The sequence below is a fragment of the Polypterus senegalus genome, chromosome 18, assembly GCF_016835505.1.
Source record: "Polypterus senegalus isolate Bchr_013 chromosome 18, ASM1683550v1, whole genome shotgun sequence".
Classification (NCBI taxonomy): Eukaryota; Metazoa; Chordata; class Cladistia; order Polypteriformes; family Polypteridae; genus Polypterus; species Polypterus senegalus.
The window spans coordinates 73504252-73525488 of record NC_053171.1 but is presented as its reverse complement, the minus strand read 5'-3'; the positions used below and the strand labels follow the sequence as shown (position 1 = coordinate 73525488).

The window sequence follows — 21237 nt, the reverse complement described above, 5'->3', positions numbered from 1 at the left end:
GTCTTCTCTGTTAATCCTTGTATTGTTCATGGTGGTAAAGACAGATGATAGTAAGATAAGTGAAAGGCAATATGTAGACAGATGGATGTGAAAGGCACTCTATAGATAGACAGATAGGCAGTGTGAAAGACACTATATAGAAGAAAGATAGAAAATGTAAAAGGCACTAAATAGTTAGGTAAAAAGATGTAAAAGACACTATATAGATAGACAGAGTGAAAGACACTGTTCATTTTTATTCTATTTATTTTTATTCATTTATATACATATTTTTTACTATTATTAAAGTTTTACTCTGCTGGCCTACTTCTCTTTCTCATTGATGGGGGTCGATTAATTTCAAACCTAGTTTTGTTAAACTAGACTTGCTTGTATGGAATGTTATTTGATTTTAATAAAATTAATAAAATGTTGAAAAAAAAAAGTGTAGTGTGACATGGCACTTATTCTGGTGGACTAAAAGGTCCATTTTGGTCTGATCAGAAATTCAGAAATGTCACAGTACTATGCACTGCTCAAATGTTCTTGTAAAAACACATGACATTAAGTGTATATATTGGAGAGTAATAAGCTCAAACATCTCAGTTATAGATGGGTGATTTGTTAAATGACTTCTTGCCGACGTTGCCCTTTATCGCCTTTTGTTGCTTTGCTCTTTCCTGTGATTTACTTGCCCTTTCTTACCTATTCTTTTGTTTTGTACTTTTTCTCTTTATAGCTGAAATCTCTGCTATTTGCCAGAAGAAGGTGAGTTGTTGGCAGGGGAAGTTCAATCATGTCACAGATACGTATGTAACCTGTAGGGCAGCGAGATAATTAGAATCTGTTCACTGCCTTGTTAATGTGTCAGAGTCTGGGGAGTGTGTGCATTTGCCATTTTTTTCCTTTTCTTTTTTTCCTTTCTTTAGATTGCAATTTTTGTGGCATTCTCTGGTGGCTGTCCTTGCTGGGCAATAGATGACAAATACCTGTCAACCTGTAACACAAACAAGCAGGATACAAACTTTTGCTGGCTTTTTTGGGGGGACATTGCGCCATTTTAGATGACTTGTCCTTGAAAAGTGAAAGAGTCACCACACAAGTTAGAAAGTTCATGTTGTCCTCTCAGTGGCAAATTAGTCTTTGGATTGTGAAAGAATAAACACACAGAAACTCAGGTTAAGAGCTGGGGATCCTCCCCGTATACTGGGTGTAGCGTCCAGTACAGAATAAGGGTCAATATCAAAGCAAAACATTTGACAAATTAAATCTCTCTCTGGTCCTTATATACAAACAAAAAAGGAAGTGCAATTAACGGGAAGGAGGTACAGGGGAGGCTGGAGCTGACATCAAACATAGTGGCCGGAGATGACATCAGGAGTATGGTTGATGGACTGTAGTCATCGGGGCTGTCCAGAAACATGGCGACCCCACGGAGCCAGCCAAGGAGTCTTTTGTGGGAACGGGATGTGATGACGAGTATGGCTGTTTTATTCTGTTGTCTTTCTGTGGAGTTAAGGAAAGAAAAGCATTAGTACCTCGTCTTATCCTCCTGTCATATGTTCTATCATGCACGATCAAGCCTTTTGACTGTCCCTTAAGTGCGCATGTGTTGTGGAGGACTGCTGGCTTCCCATGCCGGTCCTCATCCCCGGGCGGCCAGGAGGAGCTCTCCCGACAGCAGGATCGTGCCCCGAGGTCCAGCAAGGCCTTATGGACTTTATAGTATTTATACACAGCCCTATTGGATACCTTGGGGACCACCAGGAGTCGCTGTGGGGGGACTTATGGGCTCTGTGATGCCTTATGACCCGGGAGTATGTCACGGTTACGTGACGAGAAGGAATGTTGTGCTCCCGGGTTAAAGTAATGGATTGATTGTCCTGACCCGGAAGGAGTAAGGAAGTGTGGACTGCTGGGAGAGCAACACCTCCGGGTCAGGGGCTATAAAAGGATGAAGGCTCAGTTCAGACGCTGAGCTGTGCTGGGAGGGAGAAGAGCAAAGTGTCTGGGCGAGGAGGAGTGATTAGAGTACTGTATTGGTTTATTGTTTGAGTAGTGTGGAAGGTGCTTGGTGCACATTTGTGTTAAAAAATAGAGTCTTGGACTTTTACCTGGTGTCTGGAGTTGTACGTGAGGGTTCAAGGGAGCACTAGTGCCCCCTACTGCCACAGTGTGACAGGATTAAAGAGCTGTTTGAACACAGAACTTGACAAAACCAACTGGCATTGACACTGACAGCAGGATCTCCAGAGCAGACTTTGGAACCACCTTGAAGTAAAATTTAGCTGCAAGAAATTCGGCTGTCATTATGTCTGCTCTGCCAAAATACAGGAATCCACATCCTCCAAGTTGTTTTGCTCAGCTGATTATCTTGTGAAATTGGCATACAAGTTTTTTATTGCATCTTTTACCAATTATTGGCTCCCTTGTCGACTGTTGGAATGACAAATGCAGTTCATCTTATTACTACAAATATTTATGATGTACCATCTTTTGGCGTGACAGCGACATACTGTAACACCAGGATGGGCACACAGATACTTATTTGGAGTGATAAAATGCCTTCCTACAAATGTCTGTTTGAATGACTTAGACACAGAAACCGGACAGGCACACAGACAGACGCTTATCCTTTTTATTAAAGTGGGTTAAAAATAAGCCATAGAAATGGAATCCTCATATGGAAAACATTTAAAATACACAAAAATATAGATATGTCAGCTTGTTAATATTACAGGCACATAGTTTCAGGTGTCATAATTGACAGTTTGCTAATTTGTTATTCATTTTCTGTGGCCATTTGAGTTAATGTTTACGTTCATTCTGAAGTGTTCTACCTCAGAGAATTAATTTTCGACATTTTATTTTTGTCTCATGCAATACCATTCTGTTTATAGTGCCTTTCACATTTCTATGTTTAATTGAGGGCACTGCCGTTTATGAGCTTCAGTATGCCCCATTGCTACTGTAAATAAGAAAAAGAGCTGGCACCCCAAAGTGAACCCCGTTTAATGTCCAGAGGGAAAAAGAAACCTTTGGACAAAGAATTGAGCTTTTTTATGAACGTCATGTTGACGCAAAAATGGCAGCTCTTTGCAGACATCCAACCTTCACGAGCTCCAGGTCTGAACTGATTCTGTCCTTACAGGTCAGGAGGTTTTTATTGAAGCAGAAGAGGCAGATTTATGAACAGAAGTGGCATAAGAGTCCCTGATTTTTGATAGATAGATAGATAGATAGATAGATAGATAGATAGATAGATAGATAGATAGATAGATAGATAAAGTCTATTTAGCACGGAAATTGGGTTAAAGCAGGTGTTGCATTCAAGCTCTTCCCCGAATGTTTAACCTATGCCATACAACAACAACAACAACAACAACATTTATTTATATAGCACATTTTCATACAAACAGTAACTCAAAGTGCTTTACATATTAAAGAATAGAAAAATGAAAGACACAATTATAAAACAAAATAAATCAACATTAACATCGAATAAGAGTAAGGTTCAATGGCCAGGGGACAGAAAAAAAAAAACTCCAGACGGCTGGAGAAAAAATAAAATCTGCAGGGATTCCAGACCATGAGACCGCCCAGTCCCCTCTGGGCATTCTACCTACAGTAACATAAATGAAACAGTCCTCTTTGGATTTAGGATTCTCACGGAAGGGCTTGATGATGATGATGGTCACGTAGACTTCTGCCTTTTAATGCGTCCATCATTGTTGGAGCATCATGAAGCTTTGAGTAGGTGGAGGTTGCACAGGCCACCACCACAAAGAAACCGGAAAAAGAAACAGAAAAGAGAGTAGGGGTCAGTAAGGATTTTAGAGCCACCATGAATAGTTATTATGATGAATTGAACATACAGAGTATCAGGATTAAGTTAAAATTAAAATGAAGTTATAAAAGGCCATGTTAAAGTAATGTGTTTTCAGCAGTTTTTTAAAGTGCTCTACTGTATCAGCCTGGCGAATTCCTATTGGCAGACTATTCCAGATTTTAGGTGCATAGCAGCAGAAGGCCACCTCACCACTTCTTTTAAGTTTTGATCTTGGAATTCTAAGGAGACACTCATTTGAGGATCTGAGGTTACGATTTGGAATATAACGTGTCAGACATTCCGATATATTAGATGGAGCGAGATTATTTAAGGCTTTATAAACCATAAGCAGAATTTTAAAATCAATCCTGAATGACACAGGTAACCAGTGTAGTGACATTAAAACTGGAGAAATGTGTTTGGATTTTCTTTTCCTAGTTAGGATTCTAGCAGCTGCATTCTGCACTCGTTGCAAGTGATTTATGTCTTTTTTGGGTAGTCCTGAGAGGAGTGCATTACAGTAATCTAGTCGACTGAAAACAAATGCGTGAACTAATTTCTCAGCATCTTTCAGTGATATAAGCGGTCTAACTTTACTTATGTTTCTTAAGTGAAAAAATGCTGTCCTAATGATCTGATTAATATGTGATTTAAAATTTAGATTACAGTCAACAATCACCCCTAAGCTTTTTACCTCCGTCTTGACTTTTAATCCTAATGTATCCAGTTTATTTCTAATAGCCTCATTGTATCCATTATTGCTGATCACTAAAATTTCAGTTTTCTCTTTATTTAACTTGAGAAAGTTACTATTCATCCATTCTGAGATACTAGTCAGACATTCTGTTAGTGAATCAAGAGAATCGGGGTCATCAGGTGCTATTGATTAGAACAGCTGTGTGTCATCAGCATAGCTGTGGTAGCTCACGTTGTGCCCCGAGATAATCTGACCTAACGGAAGCATGTAGATTGAGAAGAGCAGCGGACCCAGGATAGAGCCTTGTGGAACACCATATCGGATATCATGTGTCTTCGAGTTGTAATTCCCACAACTAACAAAAAATTACCCGCAAGGCTTGAGTGTCTTGACACAACATATCCCATTATCTTCTGGGAGTGTGTGACTGTTGATGTCATTAGTGCAATGGTATATTTAAGCCATTGAGTATTAACCCAAGTTCTCTGCCAAAAACATAGCTCTGGTTTTTTTACTTTGATTTGTCATATCTCAACTAGGCTGGGGTTCAAATCCTTATTCTGGGTCTTTTTTGTACTTTTTTGATTTATTGCTACAGTTTGTGCTTCTATTTCTTTTGTTTCTGATTTGCAGTATTCTTTGTGATTTATGTATCTGTGTCTAAGCCTGTTTTCTGTTACATCTGTTTTGTGGGTGGTCCCCCAAGAGGTGAGGCCACCTGCCAGTCTACTGTCAGGAATTGCCCTACACCCTGTAAATTCAGGGGGGTCTCCCACAGTTCCTGGTGGTTCATTTCAAATGTGCCTAGCAGTGGTGAGTTTTTTGTGAATTTAATGATGACGCTTGCAGACCCACCATAAGAGTTACTACCCAGAGTGGACTAGCATCCTGTTCAGGTTTGGAGCCTTCAGCACATCTATTGCCGCACAGCCAATCGAGAAATTCAGTTTACTTGAAGTAGGTTGTCATTCCAGCGGATGCCACGTCACATTTTTTTAATGCATTTCTGTGATCATCACTATCTTTAACTGATTAAAATAAAAGTGTATGAGATGGCATCATTGTTATTAACTGGCCTCTGCCATGATGTCTTTTATTGCAGAACTGCAGTTCTCATGTCAGGAGGGCCGTGGTCACTTGCTTCTCAGCCGGCTGCTGCGGACATCATGGCAATAGGCCCGTGCGCTACTGTAAACGCTGCCACGTGAACCACCACAGCAGTGATGTGGGTGCCTCAGCAGAGACACACCTCTACCAGACGTCGCCCCCTCCTATTAACACACGGGAATGTGGCGCCGAGGAGCTGGTCTGCACGGTGGAGGCCGTCATCAGGTATGGTACTGACTGACATATGATGCTTGATCTGTCTGCAATGAAAGATGAAAGGGTTTGGAGGCATATTCAATATGTGACTTTGAACTGTAAAAATGAAGAGGTTGGCAGACCATGAAGGGCAGAGCTTCTGTGGGATACGCCATTTAATGTCCAAAAAAAATTGAAAAAAATGGAACAATACAGTACAATTGGTGACTTGCTTTTCAGGCCAGGTGATTAGCTGCCAACTAGAGGTCTGATACCATTGGTAGCTGGCTCTAATGTGAACCCCAATTAGCGATTTGTTTGCATAGGCATGGGGGCGGAGCTACCGACAATTCTCCAGCAGTGACATCAGGGCTCTCTCCCTGTAGGACGTCCTCTACCACAAGTCAGGAAATGGCAGAGAGGTTCATGCTGGTGCCACTTTTTTTAATCTCCTCCCTTTGTTTCCCTTATAGCATTTTCTACACTTGTGTGTGTGTGCGTGTGTGTGTGTGTGTGTGTGTGTGACAGAAGTAAAGACCCACCCTCATGACTAGATGACAGGACAATATTCACGTGGAATGCTTGGAAAGGCACCATGAAAAACGGTTGCTTCATTGATCCGGTTGATGTTAGGTTGATGACTCTCTGTGGACCTGAACAACTGAGGTGATGATATCCTCCATGCCTGTGGTTCTGGTCCTAAATATGGCTTGTGTCCGCTATCGCTCCTTGTGAGTCTGAAATTGGAGTAAGCAGACTCAATAGCGTCTACAGGTGAATGGAAAACTGATGGCTGCAGAAAGAGGTAAAGATCCCATAAACCGCAAAGTCTAGTTGAGACTTTATATCATCCTGCCCAGTGCTGGAAAATATAACAAAAGTGCAGAAAGAGCATTCCATAACTACTGTGCATCTGACACAGGTAAACATGCTTTTATGCTTTATTTTAAATTATATTTTCATTTTTGGCAGTATGGTCCCATGGTATATGTGTAATGATTGCATAGAGTGGCAACAATTTAAGGTAACAATGGAATCAGAAGATGGGTTGTAGCTGAGAGGATAGGAATCAAATAAACGAGAAACTTGGTGAGAGTCGATAACTGAAATATTTCAAATAGCTTGTGCCAATGTATGACACATAAATTAAAGTCGAGGAACTGAGAAAAATTTGTAATCAGAGATTTGAAACACGTGAGCTTTTATTTATATATTTATTTATTTTTTGTTATAATTTATCCAAAAAAATCTAGAAAGCCCGTTGAGCTTTATACTGTCGCGGTAATGATGTCACACTTCACACACTCAACAGCCTGGCACCCCAACATGCCAAACAGCAAAAAATGGTGGCAATCAAAATAAAACCAAAATTTTAAAGTTCACAGACATCCAAAATGTATAAAATACTACATTCCTTTACTCCAAAATCACCCAAAGCTTTTTTTAGAGGCGGGACAAACTGACGAGTCGAATCGAGTCGCTTTATTGTCATACCATTTATACACCATACTTCAGTATACAGTGACACTAAATTACAGGACTACCACAGTGTAACATATACATAAACACAGAACGAGTGCAAAATAGGTAAAGAACTATACCATACTCTAATCAAAAAATAAGTAACAGGTAATGAATAGAAAATAAATAGATAAATAATAACTGTTAATAAATGTCTTTCAAGACCTATTTCTATAAAGTCACTGTTACCATACAGTGTCAGTAGTCTTTACCATGGGCTCACATAAGATAAGGTATGTCTAGAAAAATGACAGAGAGGGCTATGTCTTTTGCAGTTACTCAGTGTCATCACCTCGAAACAGCCGCACACGCTGTAGCTATAAAATTATTGTTCCTCCCCATAACAAGGAACGAATTATGGTGACTACCAGGGTAATGAAATTCAACAACTCGAGCAGGGCTGAAGCTCTCTGCCTCATTTTGTTTCAGGGTGACAACTGTTCCCAAACTCTATTTAAGCAAATTATGTGAAATCATTAAGTTTGGAAGGGCATATTTAAAGTGTTTTTGCGAGAAATGTCCTTCTTATGAGAGGTAATTTAGACTTGTAATGGTTGGGTCCTGGGTCCTGTCCTCTTCAGTCTCTGCACACCTTCTCACTAGGCCCTATCATCCAGAGACAGGATGAGATGTAGAGAATGTATTTAATACATGGAACAGAAGTAAATGACCTGCATTTAGTTTGAAGTAGTCTAATGTGAGTTGCAGGGTGTGGACGAGTTCTTCGGCTGTCTCAGTTTTTTCCACAAAAAACGCAATTTTACTGACATTGATTCGGATGGGACTAGAGACTTTTTTTATAGACAGTGAAAAGCTCCATAATCTTTACTGAGTGTATCAAAAGTTACTGATGTGAGCAATTTAGACAGGTCTAAATTACAGGGGTCCTCCGGTAAGAATTACTTTACTTCATCTTCAGGTTTAAAGCTAATCCCATCTGAATAGAGATTAATGAAATCAGAATTGAAAGGATAAGGCAAGCGTGAAGGTCAAAAAAAGCAAAATAAGAATTTTACCACTAGGGCCTACTTGGGAAATCAACTAACCTCTGCCAAGTTTTTTAAGATGTTATATCCACCAGGGTGTAGGTTCTTAAACTGTGGGTTGAGACCAATTATGTGTTGTCTGAATTTGGATCATGCAGTGACGGGATTCACTGTAGTACTCAGTATTAAATGGTGGAGTACAGTATGCGGATTGTTTTGTGATTGACAAAGTGACACATTACAGGCCCCCTTAGCAGTTCTCCAGCCATGCTAGATATATGATTCTCCTCTTACATCTTGTGTGGTCATTTACACCCAGTGAGCAGAACGCTCTGCCCAGGAAAGTCCTTTCACCAGCCTGCTGTTTTACAGTTGATTACCATAAAGGGTGGCCAAATCTCTGCCTTATGCCCATCACTACTGGGATCTCTCTGTGACACCGGCCTGGAAAAGTGGGTATAGAAAATGTAGGTGTAGTGCTTTGTTCATCGTGATGATCTCCACGTTGTGTTTCCTGTGTAGTTTGCTCAAAGAGGCGGAGTTCCATGCCGAACAGAGAGAGTATGAGCTCAATCGCCGTCGGCAGATGGGTCTGTCCTCGTCTCATCACTCGCTGGACAACACTGATTTTGACAATAAGGATGATGACCAGCATGACCAGCGTCTCCTTAGCCAGTTTGGAATTTGGTTTCTGGTAAGATCTGATAAAGAAGAATGTTACTCATTGCAAAAAATTATTTAGGTATCAGGAAAAATTCAGTTGTCTATAAAGGGAAATCTGACCCCGTGCCAGTATAGCCAGGCTTCCACAGAGACGGCTAAACTCATTGTTGCCAATCCTTTTTGGCTGGGTATAGCAACCGACATGTTATCGTTCCTTATCATTCTAGATTTCTCCTTCACCTTCGACACAAAAATCATCAGATGCTCCTTGTCAACCTCTCTGACATCAGCATCAATGGGACTGCCCTCAGGTGGTTTGAGTCCTACCTCCTGGGCTGATCCTACTGTTTGTCCTGGTAAGGGAAGATGTCAAGGGTGAACCAGGCAAGCATATGTTTCCCCCAAAGGATTGGTGCTGGGTCCTGTCCTCTTCTGTCTCTGTACACCTACTCACTAGGCCCTATCATCCAGTCCCATGGTTTCTCATATCATTTCTATGCCAATGATTGTTTGCGGCAGTTGCTCTCTCCAGAGGACCACATGGTATCCTCTAGAGTCTCTTCATGTCTCACTGATATTGCATCCTGGATAAAGGAGCACCATCTCCATCAGATCCGGGCAATGGTGGTCCTCCTTGTTATCCCAGCTCATTTGTCTATTCAACACCACATCTTATGGTATCAAATCTCAGCTCAAGGTGTTTCTGTAGATCCTTGCTGGTAGGCTAAACTTCTGATTCCTTCGGTATGTCTAAGAAGCCTTTGAAGACTCTCCCTCTTCTTTGGATGTCTGTCTAACTGATGATGCCTTTGATACGTTCTTGAGACTGGCATGATCACCCCTTTTGTGTTCACCTTGACTCATTACTGCTAACATCCACAAACTCTGTACATAACCTTGGGGTACTTTCCTTCACTGACCATGCTGCAATTGCCTATCAATCTTACAGAATCACTCCATGCAACATTCACAAAACTGGACAATATCTGAATGATTATGGAGCACAACTCCTGTTCCAGGCTTTGGTGTTGTGATGGCTGAACTACTGCAACACTCTGTGTGTCAGCCACTGACCTGAACCCTGTCTTGGGTGGTCACCTACCCAGTGCTGCCATACCAGATATTATGCATAGCAAGGGAAAAACAATCAACATAAATGCTGTACATTGATGTAAAGGTATATTAATATTATTACCTTGAAAGATAAGTTGTATTGTATTTGTATATTTGTGTTAAACATCATCAAGTGCTTTTCTAAGCTAGGCAAAACTGAACACCTTTCACTGTTTGACCTTCTTAATCCAAGTGCAGCTGTCTGGATATGCAGTGGATATGCAGAGTATATAGGGATGTTGATCAGATGTCTTGAATGTTCCTGCTGACCCTTTTCTCACTCTGTTGGATGTAGGTGAGCCTGTGCACGCCAAGTGAGAACACACCAACGGAGAGCCTGGCCAGGCTGGTCAGTATGGTTTTCCAGTGGTTCCATTCTACGGCATACATGATGGATGATGAAGTTGGCAGCCTGGTGGAAAAGCTGAAGCCTCAGTTTGTTACCAAGTGGTTGAAGACGGTGTGCGATGTCCGCTTTGACGTGATGGTCATGTGCCTGCTGCCCAAGCCGGCTGAGTTTGCTCGGGTGAGAAATGTATGTGCTATGAAGGAGTTAGGTGCTAAAATGACTTGTAAGTTTCTTGACATGTTTCTATGGGTTCTTGTCTCAACCGGGGGGATTTGGTGGTTCCTGATTCTGATTGTAACATTAGTTTTTTGATTAGAAGTCTTCTCTTGCTTTTCTTAAATTATTTGGTGTGTTAGTCACTACCATTTGGCTTCCTATCATTATGGCTAGATCCTGTGTTGAAAGGTTGAGTCATTTCTTTAAGGACATAATGGAAAAGGAAACCTCCTGTCCAGGTTTATGGATTCAAAACCCTTTTTGTCAAATGTTTTAATGCTCTTCAAGCTCAAGTATTTTTGACTTTTTTTTGCACTCATTTTGGCTTCAGGAACAGTTTGGTAGATTCCCAGTTTCGATTCTCTTTTTAAACTTTTTGACTTTGTCTTTTCTCGTGGTTATTGTCAGAATATTTTTTGGTCCTTTGTAATGTAATGGTCTGAATATAGAGGATATGGATGTTCAGATGGTGAGTGCTCATATGGAAAGACTTTGAGGTGAGCTTTATTTGAGAGATCATTGCATTAATGTACAAACTCAGCAAATTAATGTGTCTTTATTTCATTATAAAAAACATGATCATATTACCCCAGTACCTAAGGCATTACATTGGCTTCCTATTAAGTATAGGATTAGTTTTAAGATTTTTACAATTACTTAAAAGGTCTGGTCCCTGGCTATTTATATGACTTGATTAGCCCCTACATTCCTGTTAGGTCTCTGAGATCCACTGACCAGATCTTGCTGAGAACACAAAGGGCCAGACTAAAACTGAGAGGTGACCAGGTGTTTTTTGTCCTGGCTCCAAAATTCTGGAATGAGCTACCTTTAAATATTAGGATGAATCCATCATTATTGATTTTTAAATCTCGTCTGAAAGCTGTTTTTTTACGGTGGCTTTTAAATTACCTTAAGAGTTGATTGTCCTCCCTTGCACTGTGTTAATTTTTTTATTTTTTTTCTGTCATTATTTTTTATATTAATTTGTTACTAGCTGAAATATCCAGCGTTGCCCAGGAGGAACTCTATTTAATTTGAAAAGCAACAGGGGCGCGGTGCTGCTCAAGAATAATGAATGCTGGAAGTCAGCTGTTGCCGGTGTACTGGCCTCGCTTGCATATCCTCGGAGCTGGAGCCCTCACCTTAACTCTATGACTCACTTCCGGGCCGGACAGACACACACACTTCCACACGTAGAACTCTATTTAATTTCAAAAGCAATAGGGTTGCTGTGGCGCTCAAAAATAAAGAATGCTGGCAGTCGCCTCCAGTTCGCCCTCTGTTGGTCGTTCCGAGTGTCAACTGGATGATAACATGCATACTAGACTGCAAGATCACCCCCCACCCTACCCAGAAGGGGGTGTGTGACGGCTGATTTCACCCTACAGTATTTTCAGTCCACCAATGAGGAACATGTGTACCAAGTTTCATGAAAATCGCTCGGGTGTGATGCTGGAACATACATACACACATTGACTTTTATATATATAGATTGTCCTTTGGTCTCAACTCTATGTGAGTGATAAACTGATTTATAAATATTAAAAAAACCCTCTCTGTCTCTGTAACAAAGCCTTTTCAATAGAACCTTTTGCTCTCTCCTCCCTGTGGCTAACCCTCTTAATTTTATACTAACTGGCCTGCAACTGATGCTAACTGATCAGTTCACTAAGCTGGTGCCCACTTTCACATGCCCGCTGTGCCTGGGCAAGAGCTAAAATTGAGGTGGACTAAACTCATTAACTAAACAAATCAATAAAACATCTTTGGCTTTCGTCTCACAGCATTTATTGTTATGAACGCTCAGATTTTCAAAACCATGTACATCCTAACAGTTCTAAAAAATGGCCACTAGAGTAGGAAATACCGTCAAAACCAAAAACAAAATGAGCTAGACACAAACAGCACCTCAAGCAATCTTTATGAAGTAAAATATCTTGGTTCCAACCCCAGCACGTTTCTTTGACTTTTCTTCTTCTGCTGTTCTATATTTAAAATTACCTGCTCGCAGAGCTTCTCTGAGACACATGAAGGCTCATACTCCTTTTGATTGTACGCCACTTACTTCTACCACACTTGTTCTTCCTATTGAGGGATGAGCAAATGGTGACCTCCCCTTGCACCAGGTCCCATAATATTAATTTATTCCATCAATCAATTGAGATATAATGACAGAGTAGAAATGTAAAATCAATATGGTATTTATTAAAATATAAAAATACCAATAGAAGAAGGTATAACAGAAAGTCAGATAGCATAAACTGAAAATGTCGAGGTAAGCATTTACTGGGTGGCCTTTTGATTTATCAGTCATGTGACATCCAGCTGAAATGGTCACCTTCTCTTTCTGATGTGTCTCAGACTCTGACATCATTTCCAATGTCATTGCACTCGGTTCCTCGGATGGACCGTTATTTATGTCAAAAATCACACATGACCTCTGCAACATGTGACATATAACACACAGATTTGGCTAGCTGTCCTGGTGATGGATGGCTTTGCCCAAAACCTTTGATCCTGTGCATTACCAGTACAATCTCTTACTATTTCCATTCTTTTTGCCATTAAGTTATAAAACTGACTGGCCATTATAAATTAAAATCCCCATGTAACCCTCGGATAACAAAACAGATGCATTCAAATGATGAATTACTGGTACAATAAAGAAAAAAATTTGCAAATGTATTTAGGTCATAAATTATTAGTCCAAAAGAGAGTATGCTTCCAATATAAATTGCCTTTGGACGTGATTCTCTTAAATGACCTGTAAATTCCTTTATAGTTTATCTTGGTTCGTTTGAGGAAAATGATTATAAGCAGTCTGCAGTTTCAAAAAATGAAGATAATTTTTCTCCAAAACAATTGAATTATTATTGCCTCCTCTCATTGTGTGTTCCCCTGGCTGCATTTCTCCTTATTTAGACTACAGGACTGTCTAACCAACAGAACTTTGTGCCTCCTTGCCTTGGTCCAGGTCACCTACTGTAAAGGCACAATGGTGGGGTCTTCTTCATCCACCTCGTAGTGTCAAGATTGTTAGGTACAAGAGCTATTGTTCTTCCATGATTGTTATCCCATTCCAAATATCTAGAACATATGTTGATGCAAAAATATTTGGTTTTCCAAAAGTATGAAATATGATGTTTGTCCATTTTATAATAGATTTGCCAATGACATTCCACAGTTTGTTTTATGGCATAACAATGTCTTGGTCCTTCATAGGTATTAAATACTTTGTTAAAAGTGGATTTTCAGTGTTCAGTGGAATCCCCTATGGAGAAACAACAATAGAACATTGGAAAAATTTAGTCAAGAACAGGCTATTCAGCCCAACAAAGCTTGCCAGTCCTGTCCACTTAAGTCAACTAAAATAACATCAATTCCAGTTTTGAAGGTCACTAAAGTCACTCCTGTCCACCACGTGTCTATAGTTCTCTTCCTTATGTTTGTGCAAAAGCACATATGTCAGGGTACATGCTAACGTGACCTTTCCCTCACCCCCTCACCAGGTTGGTGGCTACTGGGACAAGTCCTGTAACACGGTGACGCAGCTGAAGGAAGGCCTAAACCGCATCTTGTGCTTGATTCCATACAACGTGATCAGTCAGCCAGTGTGGGAGTGCATCATGCCGGAGTGGCTGGGAGCCATAAGGACCGAGGTACCCAATAACCAGCTGAAGGAGTTTCGGGAAGTGCTCAGGTGCGTTTGTGCCATGTGACTCCGTGTTGTGCATCTTGTTTATCATTTTCACATGTATTTTCAACACATGTTTATTACTAGACCGCTGTAACATAAAGGAAGAATGAAGTTTCTCATTAATTAATTAATGCAAGCAAGATTGTTGTAGAGACTGAAATTCCTTGTATTAAATTTATTCATGTTGTTCATAATTATGCTTGCTTAGCGATGTCCTGTCCAGAGCAGCTTACAGTAATGATTAGGTTTGTGTGATTTTATTTTGTAAATTCTAACGTTTCAACAAGTATTGCTAGGTCCTTCTATCGACACCATTCCAATTTTCTCGGGGTGTGGCCTTTTGGGTTCGGTAATTCTTACGACAAAATAAAAGGTTGACTGGGGGCTCCTTTTGTTATCCAGTCTTTGGATATAACCTCAAAAACAGTTCTTTGCAGTTGTGCTTCTCATACGTTTCCTTTGATTTGACCTCTTTGCCTGGTTTCTCGATTTCGCTACGTTATGATTTGGTAGCTAGATTTATTTCTATGTGCTTTGATTTCATGTTTTTAATGTGCTTCTCCCAGTTAGCTCCATAAAACAACCACCTGCTCGTTCCTCAGCAGGACACTTAAGTTCCCGAGTAGGCTTCACCTCCCCACAACTTTTATTTAAGAATGCGACTAACAGATAGATGAACTGCTGTATGTAGCACCCAAGCAACAAAAAGAAAATGTCAGAAAGAGCTCAGAGAAGTAGAAAATAGTCCAGTGTTTCATAGTCATGTGCCATTTTGTAAGCTGTAACATTCATAAAATCCCTCACTCAGGTCATTCCAGAGCCAGGCTAAGATAAAGAGTGTACAGTACGAGTGGCCTCACGCTCTTGAATATTAAAGTTTCATCCAACCTCATTTTCTTATCCGCTTTCCCTGGTGAGTGTTATGGTGGTAGCAGACCAAGTTGATCAGCCCAGACTTCCCTGTCCGCAGCTACAGCTTCCAGTTCTTCCTGGGGAATTCGCAAACCAGCAGAGAGATACAATCCCTCTAGCATGTCCTGGTTCTGCTGCAGGGTGTCCACCTAGTGGGACCTGCCGTGGGAGCCACTGGGGGGCATCCTTATGATGTGCCCAAACCACCTCAACTGGTTTGTCTCAATCTAAATGAGCAACAACTCAATTCCGAGGTTCTCCGTGATTTGTTGAGCTTCTCACCCTGTCATGGAGTGTCAGCCCAGCAGCCCTGTGAAGAAGCTTCAGTTCTGCTGCTTGTACTCATGATCTCATTCTTGTAGTCATCAACAACTCATGACCATAGAAGAGGACAGGGATGTAGATCAGCTGGTAAACTGAGAGTATTATCTTTAAACTCTGCTCCAGCTTTACCACCATGGACTGGTGCAACATCCGCAGAACAGCTGCGTGATACGCTTCTAATATCCCAAACTGCAGATAACTTCTTTGAGATTTCAAGTGAAAATTTTTTCTGACTATTTTCTCCTGGCAAATGAACACCAGCTACAAGATTGGACTTCGATGTAAGCTTTTATTTTTGGTTTGATGACAGTGCATTTTGATCTTGCAATACTGACCTTTGAGTGATTGCTGTGACTGTGTTGTATCTCCAGGCCCTTTGCTATAGTAAGAACAGTATGCTGCTATGCTAACAACAAGCCATGGGTTACAAGTGACATCAAGGGCCTTTTGAACCAGAAGAAAAGGGCTTTTAAAGGTGGTGATAAGCATGAGCTCAAGTGCGTGCAGAAGGAACTCCGAGTCCAGCTCAGGGCGGCGAAAGAGCAGAAGTTGCAGAACAACAGCATGAAGGAAGTGTGGGATGGGATGAAGATTATCACTGGCTGCAGCTCGAAGCGGGGTGCCGCCATCGAGACAGACGTGGAGAGAGCAAACCAAATGAACAACTTCTTTAATAGGTTTGATCACAGTAACCCACTCTCACCTCGGAGTACTGCATCCTCCAACCATCCTTCTGCTGATACCAGCATAGGTGAGACATCCCCACCCACAATTACAGCAGCCCAGGTGAGCAGAGAGCTGAAAAGACTTTGTGCCAGCAAAGCAGCGGGTCCAGATGGTGTATCGCCACGATTGCTGAAGGCCTGTGCGTTGGAACTGGGGAGTCCTCTACAGCGCATCTTCAACCTGAGCCTGGAACAGGGAGAGTCCCGAGGCTTTGGAAAACATCTTGTATCACCCCTGTCCCAAAGGTATCACGTCCTAGTGAGCTGAATGACTTCCGGCCTGTTGCTCTGACGTCACATCTGATGAAGACCATGGAGCGGCTGCTGCTTCACCACCTGAGGCCACAGGTCCGCCACACCCTCGACCCTCTGCAGTTCGCATACCAGGAGAAGGTGGGAGCAGAGGATGCCATCATCTATATGCTTCATCGATCCCTCTCCCACCTGGACAGAGGCAGTGGTGCTGTAAGAATTATGTTTTTGGACTTCTCTAGCGCCTTCAACACCATCCAACCTCTGCTCCTTAGAGACAAGCTGACTGAGATGGGAGTAGGCTCACACCTGGTGGCATGGATTGTGGACTATCTTACAGACAGACCTCAATATGTGCGTCTTGGGAACTGCAGGTCTGACATTGTGTTCAGCAATACAGGGCGCGGGGGACTGTACTTTCTCCGGTCCTGTTCAATCTATATACATCAGACTTCCAATATGACTCGGAGTCCTGCCATGTGCAAAAGTTCGCTGATGACACTGCTATTGTGGGCTGCATCAGGAGTGGGCAGGAGGAGGAGTACAGAAAGTTAATCAAAGACTTTGTTAAATGGTGCGACTCAAACCACTTACACCTTAACAACAGCAAGACCAAGGAGCTGGTGGTGGATTTTAGGAGGCCTAGGCCCCTCATGGACCCTGTGATCATCAGAGGTGACTGTGCAGAGGGTGCAGACCTTTAAATATCTGGGAGTGCAGCTGGATGACAAATTGGACTGGACTGCCAATACTGATGCTCTATGTAAGAAAGGTCAGAGCAGACTATACTTTCTGAGAAGGTTGGCATCCTTCAACATCTGCAGTAAGATGCTGCAGATGTTCTACCAGACGGTTGTGGCGAGTGCCCTCTTCTACGCAGTGGTGTGCTGGGGTGGCAGCATAAAGATGAAAGACGCCTCACGCCTGGACAAACTTGTTAAGAAGGCAGGCTCTATTGTAGGATTAAAGTTGGACAGTTTAACATCTGTGGCAGAGCGACGGGCATTAAGCAAACTCCTGTCAATCATGAAGAATCCACTGCATCCACTTAACAGTGTCATCTCCAGACAGAGGAGTAGCTTCAGTGACAGACTTTTGTCACTGTCCTGCTCCACTGACAGACTGAGGAGATCGTTCCTCCCCCACACTATGCGACTCTTCAATTCCACCCGGGGGAGTAAATGCTAACATTAATTTTATTTTAATTTTTTTTTCATTTTTATTACTATTTAATATTGTTTCTTTGTATCAGTATACTGCTGCAGGATTATGTGAATTTCCCCTTGGGATTAATAAAGTATCTATCTATCTATCTATCTATCTATCTATCTATCAATCAATCAATCAATTGGTCCTCTCCCATTTATAGTCCTCTCCCATTTATAGCAGGATAGTCTTGTGCCAAAATGATGTTTAGGTTGTACAGAATGAAATGATGTGATGTTCTCAAAATGATGAGAGGTTCACGACCCTGCGCATGTGACTTTGCCTTTCTATGACTGTGTCAGGTGATAGCAGTGAGCCATGTTTTATACAAAGAGAATGCTGCAGTTACAAAAGAGCCCCACACGCTCACGTCACCACAGCTAGAGAGAGGGCTGTGTGTGCTTCATGAGATACAGTGGGCCAGGATCCTATGAAGTGTGTGTTATTTTTTTATTGAGAAGGGATACAAAATAACTAATTTTGGGAATGAGGCAGCAATCTAAACAGAATGCATACATTTATAAAGGAAAAATATATTAATTGTAACAGTTGTCACTTAAGAGTTAAGTTTGGTGTTTTATAATTCAAAGTTATTTCTTTACAAATATGGTATATATGCATTTGCAGCACAAACTTGTGTTCTAAAGTTAAGCATCCATCCATCCATTTTCCAACCCACTGAATCCGAACACAGGGTCATGGGGGTCTGCTGGAGCCAATCCCAGCCAACACAGGGCACAAGGCAGGAACCAATCCTGGTCAGGGCGCTACCCCACCTCAGGACACACACACCCACACCCACACACCAAGCACACACTAGGGACAATTTAGAATCGCCAATCCACATAACCTGCATGTCTTTGGATTGTGGGAGGAAACTGGAGCACCCGGTGGAAATCCACGCAGACACGGGGAGAACATGCAAACTCCACGCATGGAGGACCTGGGAAGCAAACCTGGGTCTCCTAACTGTGAGGCAGCAGCGCTACCACTGCGCCACCGTGCCGCCCAAGGTTAAGCATTAACTATTAATTTAAAAAAGTACATAGCTGGTCCCGGTGTTTAAAAATGGAAGCTATGAGGTGTAACCAGAAAACAAAAGCCTTAAATCTGACCCTTTTTCAAGCCAAGGCATTTGTTGAGCATTCATCCATGTTATTGGATTATACACACTTTGTTAAAATAGTTTGCACAGGTCGCTTCTGAATGAAAAACACCAATGTTATGAGATTCAGCCCTGGGGGCGGTGCCAGCATTGGTCCCGGTAGGGCCTCGGCCCACCCACTTTCCTAATTGGCCCGTCTTATACCTCAGGCTTTTATTTTCATTTTCTTCTTCAAATGAAATTTAGCCTATACTGCATACACGCATCTTAATACATTTATTAAAATACCTTTTGATTATAAACTTACACAGCAAAATTACCGGTGTTAACCTTATCACTAGAAAAGTTTATAAAGCATATTTGGAACATGCATATATGTCCAGCGAATATACAGTGCACATCTACATAACAAGGTCTAGAAAATAAGATTGACTTAAAATGTAACCAATCAATTCTGCGCAAAGCACAAAACTCTGACGGGAGGCTATCGAGTAGTAATGTAAACCGAAGTTAGATTAGCACTCCTATTGAGATCCACTGAATCGACTTGTTGTGGTAATATGCACTACTGGCATTACCATTAATTAAATGAAATTAGTTTAGCGTCCTCTGCTGTGTAAAGAGGGAGGCTTTTGTTTGGAGGAAAAAATGTATAAAGAAAGGAAACTTACCTTTTTTCATTTATATAGTGCAGAAAGACGTCTTTGTTGACGATATTAGCGTCTTTTGGGGAGTGTCACAGCGGGTCTCATGTAGACTGGAGAGACAGCCTTGCCATTGACCGGCCGGGATGGCATTGTCGGTACCCCACTCCTACACGCGTTTCCCGCAACCTCATTAACTCTAAAGGAGTAAAAGAAAGTGCAAAGCGTCGTAGTATTAGTTTACCGCGGTCTAGTAAAGGGATCCCTTATTCGTAGTTGTCTGGGCTGTAGCTCAGGGGAAGGAGGAAAAGAATAGAAAGTGCTTACTTTCACTTTATGGCAGAAGTGCCGTTGGCGTCTCAGAAGCCGGCACAGCTATACGCGCGCGCCGGCAGCTCCATTTTATAGTAATTGTGTGGGAAAGTAGACGCCGCTTTTCGCAAACGTGTTCACGTCATCGCGTACCTCGGGAGGGATGACGTACAGCGGTTTAATTGGTCAGCGTAGGGGCGCCGAATACAAAAGGGAATCGTGGCCTCTAGAGGGGGTTCTTTCTGAATAGATCTTCTTAGAGAAAGGTACCTGACAGAACAGCATTACGGCTTGTGCTTTGTTTTTGTAAATATTTTTTTCATATAAATATCTCTTGAATAACTTTGGTGGAGGTATTTATTGGGTTGTGGTTAGTGGTGCACTGTTTATTTTTGTATATACACTTTTTCTATATTTTTGAATATTTTTGGGTGAATCCTGTATTATACACTGTTTGGAGGAGCAGCTTCCTGACTTGGATCACTGTGGAGGAAGACAGCTTCACATTTTGTTTTTGTGTATATGTAGCCCAGGTTAAAAATGTGCTTAACTAACTAACTGATTTATGTAAATAAGTTACTGATGTAAAAAAAATGTAAATGTTATGTTTTAAACTGTTCGTTTTAGTGTAGCAGTTCGTTACCTGGTTATGCAGACTTTTATTTTGATAACCGGATGGGTAGAAAAAACGGAAGGTAGTGGAAGAACCGCGAGAGAAAAAAGAAAAAAGAGGGAGAAAGCAGGACGGCGAGTTGGTGTAGCAGAAAGTTTGGGGAGACAAATTATCAGCACGATAATTTGCTGGAATATGAACTGCTGATATAAACGGAGAATTTCGATTAGACGTTCGCAGTGTTTATCCGGCAATGAACCACTCGTTAACTCAGCGAGGAGAAGTAGCAAGGTGAAGAGGCAGTAGCTAACGCAGCTCAACACGCTTCTGGTGGACGTTCGTTTATTTGGAGACGCTTTCAGGATTAGCTCAGCAGCGGTTCCCTGCTCGTGGATAGAGGCGGAGAAGTCGGAAGGATTTGATGGACTGATAACCACATTGCCAAGTAGGGTACTTTTTTATTTTGTTTTGTTGCTCCTGGTGGAGTGAAGGGACCGTTAGGTTTTTGGTCGCAACGCTCACAAGCTACGAATCAGGCCTGCAACGTTTTGTTTTAAATAGTGTGATAAGAGTGAATGTGTTTTTATTATTAATAGTGTAATATAGTTTTTGATTATTTCCAGTTTATTACTTGTGTTTTGTTGGTTTATAATTAAAAGGGGAGTTTACCATTGTTTTATAACCCAGTTTCTTGGTGTTTTTCTATAAGTTTGTTTAGTATAAACCATTGAGTTGGGAACAAATGTAACAGGTAACTTAATCTACCTTTATTTATTTGTTATTACCTGACCA

The 21237-nt window shown here is 41.5% G+C and overlaps 1 protein-coding gene across 5 annotated transcripts in view; it reads left to right on the top strand.

The window, feature by feature from the left end:
• Window positions 1-21237, top strand: part of LOC120518298 (protein unc-79 homolog) — a 240182-nt gene that overhangs the window by 93582 nt on the left and 125363 nt on the right. For all 5 annotated transcript variants that reach the window (XM_039741016.1, XM_039741014.1, XM_039741015.1 and 2 more), the window contains 5 exons: window positions 719-747; window positions 5608-5837; window positions 8837-9008; window positions 10386-10616; window positions 14165-14355. In XM_039741016.1, the coding sequence (XP_039596950.1) occupies window positions 719-747; window positions 5608-5837; window positions 8837-9008; window positions 10386-10616; window positions 14165-14355 (853 nt within the window). The remainder of the gene's footprint in view (window positions 1-718; window positions 748-5607; window positions 5838-8836; window positions 9009-10385; window positions 10617-14164; window positions 14356-21237) is intronic.